Raw genomic sequence first — 19334 nt, 5'->3', positions numbered from 1 at the left:
TACAATTAGAAATCTTTCATAGAAGCAAACATGGGAAACAAGGGGATGAAAATGAGATAGAAACTTCCTTTGAGATTAATGTCTCAAACTATTAACAGTAGCATCTGTGATGCCTGTGAAGATTTATGAAGCAAATATGTAGTGTATTACTAATGCACGTTGATGCTCTGATTTAACCTGTTAGAAAGGTTATTTCCATTCAGTGCTGTCTCATAGGATAAGACACTTCTGCCATGTTACAATATCATGTGCCCAACCCAACATTTATTCTTTCGAAATTGAAAAGTGTGACTCACGGCTGCCCATTAAATGATATAGCAATAGTCACCCAAGGCTCAGCTCCCCGCCCCCATTCCTGCAACTCTCCAATTAATATGCACCCACAGGTTCTCATTAACTTCTCCTCTTGGGGATCTATTTTATTAAACCATTCCACTTCCATAATACAAGCAAATTTTCTTGGTCCTTCCCAGTTCAAATCATTCCTCACTTGGTCAGTAAGATTCTTTGCATCTCTTTTCCCAACCAAATAGTGCAGGTTCTTCTGGTCATCCTTTTAGGGCCTATGCCTAAATTCTGAAAAGACTCCCTAGCTTGCTATTATGGACGTAATACATTTAACTGGTTATATGTTTAGCTGGTTGACCAATTAAAGCAGGGTGGAGTGGCCCCTCCCTTGCTCGTTGTATACGAGTTGTAGTGGCCCCCTGTCATGAATAAGGGCTGCTCTGGCTGGCCAGAGGAGCCCTTACCTATGGTGCATGGGAGCCAGGCCTGCCATGGACAAGGGCTGCTGGCCAGCTGGAGCAGCCCCTGCCTGTGGTGGGCCCCCCGGAGCTGGAGTAGCACCTTACCTGCAGCAGGTGAGAAGCTGCTCCAGCCCTTACAGGTTAACCATTCACATCCTTATTTGCCACAATCCTTGCTCTACTTCCAGAGCCTTCTTGCTTCTTACATGTTTTTTCCAATAAGTGAACAGGTAAGATTATGCAGGCTAGCTTACAGGAGGTGATGCTATATCATGTGACCCATGATCACCTAAACTCAACACAGGCCAGAGCTAGGGGTCTTCAATCACCTTTACACTTAAAAAAACCCCAAAAAAACAGTTTCCCTGGTATTATTTCTAAAACAATGTATATCAAAATGATGACAATGTAGTTTTAGGATGACAAATGTTTCTGACTTATTATTATTATTATAATAATAATAGATGGAAGGGCTTCAAGTGGGTTTCAGTGGCCTTTGATTCAAGCCCTCTATGCATTGTCTCAGTTAAAACATTTCATCTGTGTAAGAACTAGTAGAGATTACTCAAACTCAGAATATGAAAATATAAACTGCTGTCATCATAAAAATGCACAGTTACATAAATAAGGGCAGAAATGAACATTTTTATCATCTAGTTAGTTCAGCTGAAGAACATACATTATAGAATTGCACTGAATGAATTTTAGTTTGAAGTAGAGCATATATCTTTTAAATTAAGATTGAGTGATTTTTCTAAAAGTTGCCTAAGATGGAGACTCCACCATAATCCCCAATAAATTGCTCCAATGGCTAATTATTCTAAACGTTAAAAATGTATACCTTATTTTTAGTCTGAATTTATATAGCTTCAACTTCCAAACACTGAATATTATTTTTTTGTCTGCTAGATGAAAGGGCTCATTATTAAGTTTTTGTTCCCAGTGTAGGTATCAGACTGTAACCACGTCCCCCCCATAAACTTCATTTTGTTAAATTAAACACAGTTTATCATTTGTAAGGCAAGTTTTCTAATCCTTTACTCATTATCCTGGCTCTTTTCTAAATCCTCTCCTATTAGTCAATATCCCTTCTTGAATTGTGGACCTGAGAATTGGACAAAGTATTTCAGTAGTGATTGCATCAGTGCCAAACTAACAGAAGTACTAAATCACCACAAAATAAATCTACCTTTTAGATACTCTGTATGGGACTCCTCATGTGGTTCTTCCCTCATTGGATTTCTAGACTTCTGTGGGTAAAAAAAAAAATACAAAGGAAACAAAATACTTCAGGTATATGGGGAGGGGTGAGGGGAAGTCTTGCATTCAAAATAACAGGTATCATATTGCCTTATTGCAGCAATGTCAAGAGATCTTTGAATTACAAGATTTTGAACTGATTTTCAATCTAATACTGATATAGCATGTTAGTTAATAATGAGGATTAGCGGTATTATATCACTCAAAAGCACAGTACCATTACTTCTACTTAACTGCTAAATCTGCTGCAGAAACAATGGATTATTATAATTTAGAGATCTCAAGAGAAATCACTTGAGCTCCAGACACAGTTTCTAGGGATTATTCTCTCTAAGTGAAAATCTCTGAAAGTACTTTAGTGTACACCACTAATCTAAATTTATCCCAAACTATAAATTCTTCTAAACAGCTATCACCAGAGTATATAGCTGTTGTGACAGTAAAAATATCTTCCTTAAACTAAGTCAATTTTTCTAGTTTCAAGAGAAATCCAGGGAATACATTTTTTTTTTGCAGCACAGCACGCATTACACACACCAACAGTGGAGAAGAGTTACTTAACAATACCTATTGAAAGGACATTAATGACTATAAAATTTAGACATGCGTATTTTCAGAAGAACTATTTACCATAAAAAGCTTATTCACAATATGACTCCTTCCCTTAAAAAACCCAACATAGATTGGGACATTAAATAGCCATTTAAAAGGGGAAGTATGCCAGTGGAATAGGCAACAGATTCTCTGCTGAATAATATCCAAGATGCATGTATGCAATTTAAATATCAGTCACTTGAAAAGCTGCAGCTAAATATCTAGAGAATGTCCCTTTAAAAACTTACAAGATTCAAATTCAGTTCCACTTGCACACACATTCTATTTAAATAAAAATAAATATATAAAAAAATCTTCAACTTATTATCATGTACAACTAGACAGGAGAGAATGTTGTTATTTTCAAAGTGACAGGAAATACCTCTTCAGTTTTTGAGTTTGTTTTCCGTTCCAGTTCTTTAGCCAAGCTTGGTAAAATTTCTTTCTTGTCTGATAAAAATGTAAATAGATTAAAAATTATATCCTTAATTTGTACAGAACCATGGTAGGAGTGGTGTTCCTCAGAATCATATGAACTTAATGCACCTGATGTAGCTGACCCAGTGATTAAACGAATATGTGAAAATAATCAGTGCCCCATAAAATAGTTTACCCTCCCATTCACTTTTACATTTTGATGAAGCTTAAATTTTGATGTTTGATTTTGAAAATTATGGGAAATATTGACATTTAATTTTGAATCCTGTTAGTAATATGAAGTCAACAGACTTCATTATGTAAAAGCCATTAAAACTGCACAAGACCACTAAAACTGTATGAGTCACTCAGGCATTGTACTAAGGGACATAAATCAAGTTTTTTTCAGGTGCTTAAAAAGAGTTTAAGTTCATATTTAGCAACCCACATGTGATTATCTTTTGCAAGATCCTGAAGATTCTCCCTCCCACACACACTTCAAATAGGAGCCACAGGGTGCTCCATGCTTCTCAGAATCAGGTCTTTTAATTAGATTTCTACATATGGATTCTAGAGTCTTCAGGAATTCATTTTTGGGTTAATAAGATTTTCAAAGTCATTACCATCTGAAGGCTGTTTGATGATCTGTGTGAAATGATTGAGAGGCTGCAGTTCACTAAATAAAAATAAGTACAGGTTGGACCTTTCTGGTTCAGCACCGTCGGGACCCGACCAGTTCTGAACAAGGGAATTTGCTGGTCCAGGGAAGGCCTCCTGCTACCAGCCCTCTAGCCTGCCTCCCAGCCCCGCTGCTGGCTGTAGCTATCCCCGCTACTGGGGCTGCCACATCCCCGGCCCCGCCTCCGCTATCCGGGTTACTGCGTCTGCCATGTCCCTGGTCCCACTACTGGGGCTGCTGCAGCCCTAGCTGTGCTACCAGGGCTCTGAACCAGTACCAGCACCAGCCCCACTGGGCTCTGAGGGTACGTCTAGACTACATGCCTCTGTCGCCAGAGGCATGTAGATTAGGCTACCAGACATAGGAAAATGAAGCAGTGATTTAAATAATCGCCGCTTCATTTAAATTTACATGGCTGCCGTGCTGAGCCGACAAACAGCTGATCAGCGCGATAGTCTGGACGCGCGGGTGTCGACATCAAAGGTATTTGTCGACCACCCAGGTATGCCTCCTGGGATGAGGTATACCTCGGTGGTCGACAAATACCTTTGATGTCGACACCCGCATGTCCAGACTATCGCGCTGAGCCGACAAACAGCTGATCAGCTGTTTGTCGGCTCAGCACGGCAGCCATGTAAATTTAAATGAAGCGGTGATTATTTAAATCGCTGCTTCATTTTCCTATGTCTGGTAGCCTAATCTACATGCCTCTGGCGACAGAGGCATGTAGTCTAGACGTACCCTGAGATGCCAGCCCTCTTGCCACTGGGGTGCTCAGCCAAGACTCCCTGTTTCAGGAACATCTGTGGTTCTGCTGGACCACGGATGTGGCCGGACGAGGGAGTCCTGGTTTTTGGAGATCCAACCTGTACAACTGACATTCATGAGGCTGTTTCAGGAGAGAGCAAGAATTGAATATGAAGACAACTAACCAGTATTCATCAGAGGAGATAGGGCTGAGGAATATTTGCAGACTAACGAGTGGAAGTTTGCATTGTCATGATCCATGCTTATCCCTATACTATACATAGTGAACAAAAGACTGTCAATTTGGTATATTTTCTGGAAACTAAATGTGTCTTATGTTTAATGTATTTCTTCTAGCCTTATTACAGTATATCTGAGAGCATGCTTTCTTTTATAGCCCAACTTCTTCATAGGCTGCAATGAACTACCTGTGATGCTGGCAGAGCAAGTGCCAGTTCGTGTGAAGGTCCCCATACTCAAATGGCCCCTGACAAATAGCTGGAATCACTTGTGTGTCCTTGTTAAGAGGTATAAATTATAAGAATGTGTTTAGATTTTATTGAACGCTTGTCACTTGCTGCATGCATTAATCTCATTCATAACATTTGTAATCCCTTATTGACAGATATTATTTGAGTCATGATATTGTGAGCGTCTGTGACTGTGTAAGTCTGCACACAAGAAAAGACATTAAGTAATGTGAGAGGCTGATTTTCATCAGAAGGGGTTATACCTGGGGTGGGTAACAAGCAGCTCACAGGCCAGATACAATTTGCCAGGTTTAGCCTCTGGCAGGCTGCAAAGACATTTTATTTAAATGAGTGTCCACAGATACAGCTCCTCGCAGTTCCCGTTGGCTATGGTTCACCATGCCATTTCTCATGACTCCTATTGGCTGGGATTGGCAAACTATGGCCAATGGGACTGGAGAGCAGCTGTACCTACAGATGTTCAGGTAAATAAAGTGTCATAGAAGCCTAGACCTGGAAGGAACCTTAGCTATGTCTACACTGCGGAGCTATTTTGAGATACCTCTGATATTCCGTGTCTTAAGAGCAAACACATTACAGGCAGTCCCCGAGTTACGCGGATCCGACTTATGTCGGATCCGCACTTACGAACGGGGCTTTTCTCACCCCGGAACTCACGGGCGGCAGGACCACCCAGACGCGCAGTGGTCCCGCCACCGCGTCCTCTGGGGCGAGAAAAGCTGCTCCGGGTGTTCCTGGTCTGCTGGGGACCCCTCCCAGCAGACCAAGGACACCCCGAGCAGACCAGGGACACCCGGAGCAAAGCCTTGGAGGCGGCGGGGTCCCACGCCTCTGCGGCTTTGCTCCGGGTCTCCCTGGTCTGCTGGGGGGGGAGGGGGTGCGCAGCTAGTGTGCCCCCCCCCCCAGCAGACCAGGCTTTTCTTGTGGACGCCTGGGGTAGAGCAGCTGGGGTGCTGCCGGGTTGGTCCTGGGGGGACCTACCTGGCAGCGCCCCAGCTGTTCTGTCCCAGGCTCCAGATTCAGCCGCTGTTGAAACTGATCAGTGGCTGATTCCAGGAAGCTGGGGGCAGAGCAACTCTGCCTCGGGCTTCCTGTAGTCAGCCCCTGGTCAGTTTCAGCAGCAGTGGCTGAATCTGGAGCCAGTTCTGAGTTACGTACAAATTCAACTTAAGAACAAACCTATAGTTCCTATCTTGTACGTAACCCGGGGACTGCCTGTATATCGAAATAGAATGGGCTCACTATTCCAACGTCCCTGTAAACCTCATTGCACAAGGAGTAAGGGATGTTACGGAATAGCAGGTTATTTCAAAATTACCTTGAAATAAGCTATGCAAATTGTGTAGCTTATTTTGAAGTAAGGGTACTATATAGATGCACTCCTTCAGAGCTCATCAAGTCCAGTCTACTTGCAGGACCAAGCACCATCTAGATGGTATCTACTGTCTTGGCAGCCCACCAAGAACTAACCCAGGTGAACTGCGCCTGGCCTACTGGCTGCTTATTGCCCACCGCCCAGGTTAAACCTTTCTCTAAAGGCATTACACATGTATGGAAATTTCTGTTGCAGATTCAGGAACTGTAAAAGTATCTTAAGTATATGCAGTTTCTAAATCTGAGGGAGTGAGGGCCGTGAAGAGAAAACCTTACCTGAATGGAAGCTTGTATTCTGTTGAAAAGAAACTTTGATTCCAAGATCATCACCTAGTTCAGTAGAGTTCCTTTCGCCATCATTCTCAAATTGTTTATCCATATGAGAGACAGGGAAGTCACTCTTTTCTCCCAGTTTTGCGTCTACAGTTATTTCACCTTGATTCGTATTTACTGTCAATTTGCTTACATGTTCAGAAATTAGTGAAAGAGTCTGTGCCCTAGGAAGTGGAGTCCTTATTTCAGAAAAGTCACTTTCTAATAAGCTACTGTTAACATTATAGTCTATGTTTTCAAAATTATGATTTCTCATTGCTTCTTCTGAAGGAATACAAGGTTTTGATGTAGCATCCACTAAAGGAATATACTCGTCAGCTCTTTCACTACCTGCAGCCATCTCTGTAGAAGGGCTAACAATGACTGTAGAACCTGTACTGATCTCCATGCAGAGGGCTTCATTTACACTCATGAGGTTCACTGTAGTCTCAGCTGTTTCTGAAACATCAGCGTCTGCTGTGATCTTAGCTACTACTGATTTTCCCATTACAACATTCTCATGAATCTCCCTTTCTCCTCCATCCATGCTATTATCTCCTTCTCTACCACCCCTGGGCAAAGAACTATCACTTTTTTCTGCGCATGTAGATGACAGGATGCATTCAATTTCTTTGCTACTGTTAACTAGGACATCATTTTCATCTTTTACGTCTGTGTTTGTAGCAATGAGCTGGCTTTCTTCTATGACTGCAAAGGTGAAAAGACTGTCACAGTCTTCCATTGTACTGAGAGCAATCACAGTACCTTCCTCTTTATTTTCTATACTTGAAGCAACGTGTTGATCTTCATTGCTGCTGGCAACTTTGAGCACTGGAGCCCCACATTCTACCACATCCCTAACAAAAATCATAGAACCACTATTTTTTCCTTTTGGGTTTATAGCAGTTAGCTCACACCGCTCATCTGTTGTTGCACTGGTATCAATCACCTTAGGTTCTTCTGCTACATTTGGGGAGCTCATGGAACCCTCATCTTTTTCTTCTGTTTCTACGGCAATGAATGAACTTTCAGCTTGTGTGGCTGCACTGATCAAGACTATATCACATTCTTTTGTCCCACTTCTGGTGATTATGGCAGCATCCAGTCTTCCCTCTGTTTCTGAAGCAGTGAGCTGATCCTCATCTTGTGTGGCTGCACTGGGCATAGGAGCCTCAAAATATTCCATACTTGTAGAGATCATGGAAGCGTCACTTTTTGCTTTTGCGCCTGCAGCAAGATGTGGAATCCTATCCTCTGTGGCTTCACTGGACATGAGAATTACTTGTTCTTCCATTATACTTGTGGAAATCATAGCACACTCATCTTTTTCTTCTTTGCTGCTTGCAGTTGGATGATTCTGGTCATCTCCAGCACTGGAAGCACTGGGCATGGCAACCTCATATATCTCCATGCCTATACAAAACACAGTACTTTCATTCACTTCTTCTGTTCTTGTAGCAGTGAACTGACTATCATATTCCATAGCTGCACTGGACATAGGAGCCTCAAATTCTTCCATAATACTTGTGGAAATCATAGTACACTCATCTTTTGCTTGTTTACTGCTGGCAGTATGTGCAGTGTCTTTGAATTCTGTGGCTGTACTAGGCATGGGAGTCTCAAATTCTTCACTGTCTAGTAAGACAGTGCTTTCATTTTCATCTGTTCTTGAAATGGTGAGGGAACCTTCTTCAACTTCTGTGGCTGAACATGGTTTGGGAGCATCACCTTCTACTGTACTGGTAGAGATCACATCACCTTTAGTTTTTTCTACTCTCTCAGTAGAAGCAGGTGGAGACTCAACTTCATTTGTGACTGCATGGGTTATGGCACCCTCACATTCACTGCCATGACTTCCATTAGCACCACTGTCACTCTCTTCTTTAGCTGCAGCAGCAAACTGATCTTTATCTGTCACTGCACTAGTCATTGGATCCTCATACTCTTCAACATCTATAGACATCACATCCTCATCTTTTTCTGTATTTGGGATTAGAGCATCTTCATCTATGTTTGCACTTGTCACACTACTCTCAACTATCCCTCTTGCTCTTTTGTTGATTATGCCACCATTAGCTTCTTTCTTTGCACCAGTATTGCTATCAACTCCATCATCTTTATTTATATTTGTGGCAGCCACGCCTGACTCAGCTTCTACTTGCTCTGCAACTATGCAGATAATGGAACTTTCACTTTCTTCTGCACCTATACAAATGAGTGCACTCTCACCTTCTATTCCTGTACAGGTTGAAGCATTCTCTATTTCTTCATTTTCTCTCCCAGTACTGGTCACAATACCCTCACCTTCTTCATCCTCTTCTTTTGCACCTGTACTAGTCACAAAGGCTTCATCATCACAGGGCCCTATGCAGATCATAGGGATAGTAGCTTCTTCTTTTGGTCTTGTACTGTCCATTGCACTTTCACATTTTTCTATATCTAAGCCAACTGCAAAACCTTCATTGCTATCTTCCAGTCCTGTGCAGACTGTTGCAATCTCAGCATCATCTTCTGTTGTTATGCCCGTGCTAGTCACTGCACTTTCACCATTCACAGTATCTTCACCTTTGTCAGCACTTGTTCCAGTCATGGTATTCTTGTTCATGGTCATTTTGACACATGCACCAGTCACAGCACTGTCTTCTTGTGCATCTGCACAAGTCACTGAGCCAATTATGAAGCCATCACCTCTTTCTTCTGCACCTGTACAAGTTACAGCACCCTCACTTTCTTTTAATTGGCCAGCACCAGTTACATTGTTCTGGAATTCATCTAAATTGTTGATGCTCCTGGATCCTTCACCTGCATCTGTGCCTGCACTGGTTACAGCACCATCACTTTCAACTTCACTTATACAGGTAACAGAACCTTCAAATTTGTCCGTATGTCTACAAGTTGAAGTCTTGCACTTTTCTTCTGAGCCTGCACTAGTTACAGCATCATCTTTTTCTTCTGTCCCAGCACTGTTCACGTTGTCCTCAATTTCTAGTCTGCCTGCATTTACTGAATCTTTACCATTTTCTTCTGTATAAATCGTTGTGCACTCACCACTTTCTCCTTCCTTTGTACTAGTCAGGAAACTTTCACTTTCTGCAAATCCTCCAGTGACACCACCACCACTTTCTTCAGCTACTGCAACTGTACACTCACCATCTGCTTCTGTGCTGAAACTGACACCTTCATTACTATTTGCCCATATACTTGCAGTTAACCCTTCATCTGCTTCTATGCTGGAACAGATTAAAGTAACCTCACTTTCTTCTGAGCAAGTAGTTGTGGCATCACTTTCCTTTTCAGAATGTATCACAGCACGCTCACCTTCTCCTTCTCCAGTACTAGTGGCCATTACAGTGCTCTCAAGCATTTCCTCTGTGCTAGTTCCTATTGCAGTGGCCTCCGTTGTGTCTAGTCTGTTGTATACGTGATCAACACTTCCTGCACTGGTGCCCACGGCATTGCTTTCATTTTTATCTTCAGTGTTAATTATGTCATCATCATCTTCTGCGCCATGAACTACAGAGTCTTTAATTATTTCTTCTGAAACTCTTACAACATTAATAGACACTGGCTCCAAAGAAGAGTCTACTGTGCCACCCATATCATGTCCTTCACTCTTTTTGATAACATCCACTATGGCATCCTTTTCTTGCTCTGCAGCAGGGCCTATATTTAAGTTGCCACTTTCTTTCATTAAGACAGATTTTTTCATGCTTATACCTGTATGATCTGCAGCTTGGTTAGTCATCAAGCTTTTGCCTTCTGTTTCCCCAGTTACATTATACTCATTTCTTCCTTGCACACTATTTAACCCAGCCATTTGATCATCATCATGTATACTTGCCTCACCCATGTTCTCTCCGACTACTTGTACACCAATTAGATGAGTCTCACTACCTTTTTCTTCAGCAACTACCATGGTAACCTCACTTTCTTTCATAACACAACCTTGCACAGGGCTACCCTGTTCCACATGTGCAATTTGTGTTGCATTATTGTCTAAATTAAAGGACTCTTTATTTAAATAAATCTTATCCAAGACACAAGATTCCTCTTCAGCCAAATTCGGCAAAGAGTCTGTGAAGTCTGAGCAAGACATATCCATGGACTTTTTATGGGAAGTATCTTGTCCGGATGAATTAATCGCTAAAGAAACATTTTCTTCAATAGGATTGACTACATTGTTTACATTTTTTAGCTGTCTGGCATCTTCTGAAGTCTGCTCCTTAATAGGAGCATTAAGTAAAATTCTGCCACTTGTTTCATACACAATGTTCATTTGATACGCCCCCTGTTTAATGGGTCCTTGCTCCTCAGAAGTTTGTCTGAACACAGTATCTAAGACATCAACTCCTTTAATAGGATTTGTTTCATGTTCAATGCTTTGTTCAGAATTTCTGTCAACTGGAGCTGTAAACTCTGACACACACATTTCAAAATCTACCAACCTGTTTTTGATTTCATTGTTGGAGCTATGTAGGTTCATATTTTCTTTTACAATATTTTCAGAGTCCCTGTCCAGTAGTGAATTACTACTGCTTTTTTCTTCAGTTTTAGATGCTTCATTTACCTTTGCATTAGACTGCTCTGAATCAATTTCCATTGGCTCTTCTACTTGTTCAGAATTTAATGAGTTATCAGCAGTCCTGATTGGTGTTTGAATGGCTGGAATGTGGCTGGTTACAAATGTTTCAGTTGCTAATTTTTCCTCTTCCACTGTAATTTCATGGGCTAACAAACTTCCTTTTTTATTTTCACAAAGTAATTTCTTACTTGACTTTTTATCCATAATCACAATTCCTTGCACCTTTTCATGGCTACCATCCATTTCTTTAATATCTTTGTCCTCCAATTTGTTACTCTCTTCCTTCTTTTTCATTTCTTTATTGCTATGCTTTAAGTTTCTGCTTTTCTGACCCTCTACTGACAGCTTTTTTTCTATTTTGGCACAACTTAAATCTTTATCACTCTTATATTTCTCTTTTACAGATTTTTCTCCTGCTTGTAATTTAACTCTGCGGCTAAAGTCTTTTTGTGAACTATGAACTGAGTGCATCTCACTTTCTAGCTCAAAATCAACAATGCTTTCGTCAAAAACTTTATCTTCATTTCTGGATTTGCGTTGTTTATCTGTGTCCATTTCTTCCATATTCTTATCTTTGTCTGGTTTTTGACTAGTTTCGTGTTTTGTAAAACTTTCTTGTAATTCTATTTCAATTGGTTTGGACTGTTTACTGTGACACTTAGCTTTAGACTTAGAAGACTTGTCTTCTAAGAAGCTCTTCGATCTTCGTCTGTCTCTGTGAATACTATCTTCTTGCTTTAAATTACTATCTGAATTAGCTGATTCTATTTCATATTTATCTTCTGAATAACTTTCACTTCTCCTCTGTGATGAAGAAACAGGTTGCTTTGAATTACCCTGAGAATCCTTCTGTGGCCTAGAATCACTTGATGATCTTTTGGATTTGTATTCTGCTCTTGACTTTTCTGTAGAAATGTGTCTGTCTTTTTTGTTATTTTCTTTACGTAATATTTCTTCATTTTTTAAAGTGTATTCAGAAACATTTTTTCCATCTTTGCTAGCTGTTGATATTTTCCTTTCGCTTCTGTGTTTATTTTTTTTTTCAAATTTATCATCTGATGGAAGTTTTGTTTGTTGATTATATTTTTGTATATTATCCTCTCCTTTCAAGCTTCTCTCAAAAGAATGAATGTCTATTTCATCACTTACTTTATGTGAACCGTCTCCTTTATACCTATGTTTTACTGCCAATTTATCTTCTGAAAGAGTTCTCTCTTTTTCATTTTTCTCTCGACATGATTTCAGTTCTTTCTTGGGAATACTTTTTATATTTTGAATGTCTGTATCATCTTTTTTAAGATGTTTTTCATTTTTAAAGGCATACTTCTGCTTCTGCAGTTCATCAGTACCCGTCTCTGCTCTGTCCAGCTGCTTTTTAGGATCCTTTGTTTCAGTGTCCTGCTGGGTCCCTTCTATCTGAAGCGAGGTAGATAGTTTTCTTTTATGTTCTCTTTCCACTTTAGGATCATTTTTGCTTTCCTCAGTTGAATGTACTGATTCTGAAACTCTTCTAACAGGCTTGGTTGCTTCACTTTTTCCATGATTATGTTTCAAATCCTTCAAAGAGGTTTTTTCACAGGTCTAGAACAACAAGAACAAAACAAAATCAGTATACATACTAGATTCAGGAATCGATTTATCTCAATTCAGGGCTTTGAAAACGTTACAAAATATTTCTTGTAAGAACCGCAAGTTAATTTCTCTCTCCCAAAAGGACAAATATGAAATAATCATCAGATTAGTAGGCCTCCCTGAATTAATTTGTTTGAACTAGAGTTTAATCTTTAAAATAATCCAATCTTGATTTAAATATTTCTAGTGATAAAGAATGTCATCACCTTTGGTGAATAGTTCTAATTGTTTATCAACTCTCACTATTAAAAAAAATTGCATCTTATTTCCAGCCTGATTGTCAAGCTTTAATTTCCAGCCATTAAATCTCGTTGTCTCTGTCTGGTTAAAAAAAAAAAAAAAAAAAAAAAAACACTCTGATCAAATTCTTGTTTCTAAAACATAAACCAATCAAAATCACCCCTTAAATGCTCTCTTTGATAAGCTAATGAAACTTCTTGAGTCTCTCACTACTTGAGTCTCTCATAACACACGTTTACCAAATCCTTTGCAATTCTCACAGATCTTCTTTGAATCCTCTCCAATTTTTCAAAGTCTTTCTTGAAATATGAATGTCAGAGCTGGACAGTGTTCCATCAATGTTAAATACAGATAATGTAACCTCCCTAACTCCTCCTAACTTACTGTCACACAAGAATTAGAGGGAAAAATAATTCATAAAGATTAATCTAGTAGAATAGATATTTAGTATACACAGAATCATTTTTCCAATTAAAAATGAACAGAACAAAGACATTTGATAATGTCTGTAGAGTAAAACAAAGATATTTGCTGTGGAATTTACTAACTGATCTATGACACAAACCTCATTTGTCTTTTGTGATTCTTTGGAATCTTCTTCAGGATGTTCACATTTCTTTTTCCAGCTATCTTCAACATGCCTAAAATAGATAGTCAAATCATCAGAAAAACCTTGCAACAACTGAGTAACTCATCAACTCTCAGACTAAGAGAAAACAGACATTGTGCACACGATGGGGGAGAGGGGAAAGGAATGCAAGCCAAAATAGGGAAAGAAAATGTTAAAGAATATTTAGATAAATTAAATGCATTTAAATCAGCAGGGGCTGATGAAATACGACCTAACAAACTAGCTGAAGCAATTACCTTTGAGAACTCACGGAGGATGGGTGAAGTCCCTGAGGGCAGGAGAAAGGCAAACCTAGGTACCTATCTTTAAAAAAACAAGATAACCAAAGACAATCTGGGGAACTATATATCTGCCAGTCTAACTTCAATGCCTGGAAAGATACTAGAACAAATTATAAAACATTCAATTTGTAAATATGTAGGGGGATAGGATAATAAGTACTAGCCAACACAGATTAATCAACAAAAAACCGAGGCCAGACTAACAGAATCTGTGTCAGAATTACTGGCCTAGTGGATAGGGATAAATGGGGTGTGGAGAGGATGCTGTGGACATGATACATCTTGGTTTTAGCAAGGCTTCTGACAGAAGTCATATTTGCATAAGCAAATTATGGAAATATGGTGTAAATGAAATTAGTATACTGCAGGTGCACACGTGGTTGAAAGATTCGAGAGTACGCAAGAGGGTTTTTCAGTGATTTTCTGTCGAACCAGGGAGAACATACATGGCAACTAAGCTCCCTTTAAACCTTATGGCTGCACAGATGCCTATTAAGCCCTGCACATGGGCTCAAGGCCGCAGCAGGGACAGAGGCTTCTTCCCAAGCCCCAGACCTGCCATGGGAAGGAGAACATCTCCTCACTGGCCCCAACTCTAACCATCTGCAGTGGGGGGAAATGTCACTCCCCACTGGTGCCAACATGGACCTGCCCTGGACTTGCCGCATACAGAAGAGAAGCATCCCGGCCGCAATCTAGCCCTGGCATAGACTTGCCATGGCCAGGGGAGACGGGTGCCAGCCCCAACCCAGCTCTGGCACAGACCTGCCAAAATCAAGGGAGAAGATCCCCTGTCGCAGTCCCACTCCACGGCTGCAACACTGCCAGAAGTACCGCTCCCTAAACTTTCAACCTGAGCCCCACCTCAGAGTCCACACCCCAGCCAAAGCTATAACCTCCCATGCTCTTACGCTCTGCCCCAGCCTGAGCCCCTTCCCTACTATACACTGTAGACGTGTGGAATGAAATGTGTTATGTGCACCATATAGTGGTGATGTGTCCATATTAGTGCACATAACAATATGTATACCGCACGTGATCATAAGAAACTCGTCTTAAAAGGACGTGTTCAGGGTTTAGTACTATTCAATACTTTAATCAATTATCCAGATATTGGAGCAGAGAGTATTTTATAAAATGTGGATGAACTCAAGCTTACAGGGGCTGTTAGCACTTTACAGAAGAGGATTAGAATTCACAAGGACTCTGGCAAACTGGAGAAATAGTCTGAAACTAACAAAAGTGAAATTTAATAGACACTTACGAAGGAAAAATTCCAATGCACAACTACAAAATGGGGAACAACTTGTTAAACAGTTGTTCTGCTTCAAAGAATCTGAGGGGGTTATATAGTAGAGCACAAACTGAATATAAACTCACAAAGCAATTGAGAAAAAAGCTAGGTTTTATCAAAACAGGAGAGCTTTTAGTAAGACACAGGTTGTTGTTGTTCCACTCTGCTTGGTACTGGTGAGGCCTCAGTTGGAGTACTGGGTTCAGTTCTAGTTCTGGGTCCCAAACTTTCAGAAAGATGGACAGATTAGAGAGTTCACAGGAGAACAAAAATGATGAAAGGTTTAGAAAACTTGACTGATGAGGAACAGTTAAAGAAGCTGGGCATGTTTAAACTTCAGGAAGGAACTGCTAATAGTCTTCAAATGTGTTAAGGGCTGCTATAAAGATAACTGTTCAATTGGTCTTCATGTCCACTGAAGAAAGGGGCAAGAAGCAGAAGGGGTTAATCTGCAGCAAAGGAGATTTAGGTTAGATATTAGGAAAACCTTTCTAACTAGCCAATTAGCCCACCATAAGATGGGATTTTCAGGTCTCTCCTGAGCCTCTGCTCACTCTCTTTTGCTCGCGCTCTCTCTCTCTCTCTCTCACTCCCTACTGCCTCCCCCTCGGGGGACTGCGGAGCCCAAACAGCTGTTTGGGCTATGTATTCCCCATGCTTCATGGGGGGTGTGGAGCCCGAACGGTCACTTGCACCACTTGCTCCCACATGGTGGCCTGGCTGAGCAGCGCAGAAGTCAGCCGAGTGCCACAGCGGAAGACGGGGGGGGGGGGGGGGGGGGGGCGGGGTGGTGACGTTCATGGCGAGGGGGCAGGGCCTGGAGCCGCTGTCACGCCGCACGTCACCGCCTCGCCTCCCACCGTGGCACTCGGATGACTTCTGCACCGCTCAGCTGGACCGCCGTGGGGGAGCAAGCAGCGCAAGCGGCCGTTTGGGCCCCTCACTCCCCATGCAGAATAGGCCACTCGGAGGGAAAAGCCAGCATTTCAGGCAACAGCACCGCCCAGAGGGAACAGCCAGCATTTCGGCATTACAGACTCTCAAATACTGGGCTACCATATATATGATTATAAGGGTAGTTATGCTTTAGAATAGACATCTAAGGGAGGCTGTGGAATCCTCATCATTGGAGGTTTTGAAATACAAATTAGACAAATACTTGATCCTCTCTTGGTAGAGGGGGCTGGACTAGATGACCTTTTACGGTTTCTTCCAGTTCTACATTTCTATGATTATTGACAAATAATTTATATTAAAACAGTAAGGCATATGTCCAAGGGGAAAGAGTTAAAGTACAAATCTAAGGCTTAAATCTTCATTTCATGATTTCCAAGTGGTGAATTCCTTAATATTCATATTCTCTCTCTCTCCCCCCCTTTATATTTTATTTAAAGTTTTAAACTGAAACGTAAATGTATTTTTTTAAACTTCCACAATCAAGCAATGAATTAGTCTGGTTACACTGCTGATTGAATTGACAGTGGAAGATAGTTAATTCACTTCAGCATATTTCATTGGTGAATTCACTCTTCCCATACTAGTGGGAAGGCACTTAAAACTGGAGAAAGAAGCCAAGAGACACAAAGGGTCACAAATGGGACTGGAAGCCTGACATCAGTACGACCATAAAAATACACATTTAAATGCACATAAAAGAAATTGATCAAAGGCATTCAGAATACACACTTTATATTGTAACATACTAGGATCTGGCCATTCGGGTGTTATCAATACAGTAAACTAAGAGTATAGGAGTTAAATGGAAAAACCCCTTGATACATTAAAATAAATACCTTAAAAAAAATCACATTTGTTGCTTTAAATTAAGCGTACACTGCCAAAATTAAATTCTTTAAAAACAAATGTAAGGAATACCTTGAATCTCTTTTTCTTTTCCTGCTCAGGGCTACTTTTTTTTCTAAAAACTTCTGCTCTTTAAGAACATCCTTAATGCTGGTACCAGTAACTTTTGATTCAAAATCTTTTGTTGAAGACTCTTCCAAGTTCAGGCCACTCTTATCTAAAATACAAAAAATAATATAAAGACATGTTTTTCAAACACTGAAACTGTTTATGTAAGTGAGACTGAACAATTTGGGAATTACTAATCCTGGTATTTGTGTTATGTTTCAGGAATGTCATTGTGCACATGAAAAAGTTACACATGGAATTTTGCACAATATTTTACTTACTTCAGTATTTAGTTATAATGTTACTAGAATATTTACTTGGTGTTGGTTGGGTCCTTAACTGTTGTTTTTTGGAAAATGAAAATGTACATGCTTCATTAATGTCAGCCGACAGTCAGGGGTGAGGGTGGGGGTGTGTTTGTGAGAGAGAGAGAGAGAGAGAGAGAGAGAGAGAGAGAGAGAGAGAAGGTTTAACGTCCGTGCCTTTACCGCTAGGACCGGGGTCCCGTCGCAGAGGGCAGCCAACAGGCTGACAGACGCCCCAGAGTTTATAGGAAGAGCTTATTACATCTCAGATTTCAGCTGCTAGGATACAGGATCCCTTCGCAGCGGACAGTCTAGGGAAGACTGAGAGATGCCCCAACGGATCTGTCCTCTGGAAGGTGACACGATCCAACGCTCAAGCTCTTCCTATACCTGTCCCTTATGACCGGCTGAAGTTCTTTTAAATTATGCTTGGTTCTGTTACAGCAACTGAAGGAGTCAGGTTAAAGCTTAAACAGCTACAGGTTTATTAAACAAGCTTATAAATCATATGGTTACAATGGCTATTGCTCTCTTTCTTAACTGCTTGCAAATATAGATCTTAAAAATGGTTACAAAGAAAATAAAGATAGAAAATAGAAATAATGGTGCCAAGTGACAGCTTAATCTTTAAAGAGCTCTAAGTCTATGTGTACACTTAAGACAAAGGACCACATCCAGGTACAATTTTTACCCCCTTCTGTGCCTCTCGACTCCAGCGGGTCAAGCCAGGGCCGGTCCCTCAATTCCTAGGAAAGACTAATACGAGGTGGGCGTCCCCGTGGAACCTCGGGAGGTCAAACACCTAACCCGACCAGCAGATAGATGGTAGATTGACACTCAGGAGTAAATGTGCTGCTGGACCCATCTTTATACCCCTGGGGCCCGTATCTTCTTTCTTATCTAAGATGCCAAATTGTACTGGTCCGTTTTTGTGGCGCCAGTTCTTACAAGCAAGTTTCAACTTAATTTACACTTGCAAGAGAGAACTAAATTGTGAGTACTAGATATTTTTTTACTGGGTGAGAGATTCCTCCCCCCCGTGGATGGCTGTGTGTTCATATCAATATGGGTTTCAGTCAAGGGCACTCCTCGGCAGCCTCTTAGTCAGCAATTGACATATCTGTTTACAGCCATTCAGGGTCACTGAGCCCGCATATCCTGAGCCTCCTGCTCCAAGGCTTTCAAAGACCATGCTGTTTTATTGCTCTGTGTGCCCTGCATGCTCCAGGCAAGCAAAAATGGATGTTACAGGGGGGTTTCCTGTCTGACTACAATTAAATAATTGCTCTGGGGTGCTGCTGGGGGGTCCAGTATACAGGCTGCCCCAGGGAGAGAGGACTTTCTCAGCACAGAATCTTGGTGCCACATGAGAAGCACCTCTCCATGGACTCTGCAACACCAGCAGGCACAGGAGGAGGAGGGGTGTATGCCCCTGGTGCAGCATGTCCAGATTTGTCTGTCCATGAGAAACGTAGCAAACTGTGCACCAGCATTCCCTCTAACATTTTCTATCCTTAGGTAGGTTGAATTTTCTTTTGTGTGGGTTGAATTTTCTTATGTACACTATCAATACAAAACACGTATGTGTATGTATGTGTACACACAGACACTCTATACATATATTTAAGCAGTCCATCTGTGTGGAATAAAATATATTAAAACAAGACACTTGTGACTAGTTGCTGTGAGGTACACTTAGTGACTACAAAAGGTGTTGTACACAGGTAGGGAATTAGCCTTCTTCCATTGGAGGAAGAGTAGAATGCCCAGAACAAATTAACATCTGGCTTCAGGGTTTATAGACATTTGCATGTTTCAAAGAGTTTGCAAAGAAA

At 41.0% G+C, this 19334-nt stretch overlaps 1 protein-coding gene across 3 annotated transcripts in view; it reads right to left on the bottom strand.

Annotated features, from left to right (window-relative positions):
* Positions 1–19334, bottom strand: part of BOD1L1 (biorientation of chromosomes in cell division 1 like 1) — a 60982-nt gene that overhangs the window by 26357 nt on the left and 15291 nt on the right. For all 3 annotated transcript variants that reach the window (XM_075930722.1, XM_075930719.1, XM_075930721.1), the window contains exons 8-12: positions 17159–17303; positions 13643–13718; positions 6588–12786; positions 2986–3053; positions 1939–1999 (exon numbers count right to left, since the gene is read on the bottom strand). In XM_075930722.1, the coding sequence (XP_075786837.1) occupies positions 1939–1999; positions 2986–3053; positions 6588–12786; positions 13643–13718; positions 17159–17303 (6549 nt within the window). The remainder of the gene's footprint in view (positions 1–1938; positions 2000–2985; positions 3054–6587; positions 12787–13642; positions 13719–17158; positions 17304–19334) is intronic.

Source organism: Pelodiscus sinensis, chromosome 5 (assembly GCF_049634645.1).
Source record: "Pelodiscus sinensis isolate JC-2024 chromosome 5, ASM4963464v1, whole genome shotgun sequence".
Lineage (NCBI taxonomy): Eukaryota > Metazoa > Chordata > Testudines > Trionychidae > Pelodiscus > Pelodiscus sinensis.
The sequence above is the reverse complement of the archived record's forward strand: the minus strand, read 5'-3'. Positions and strand labels throughout refer to the sequence as shown.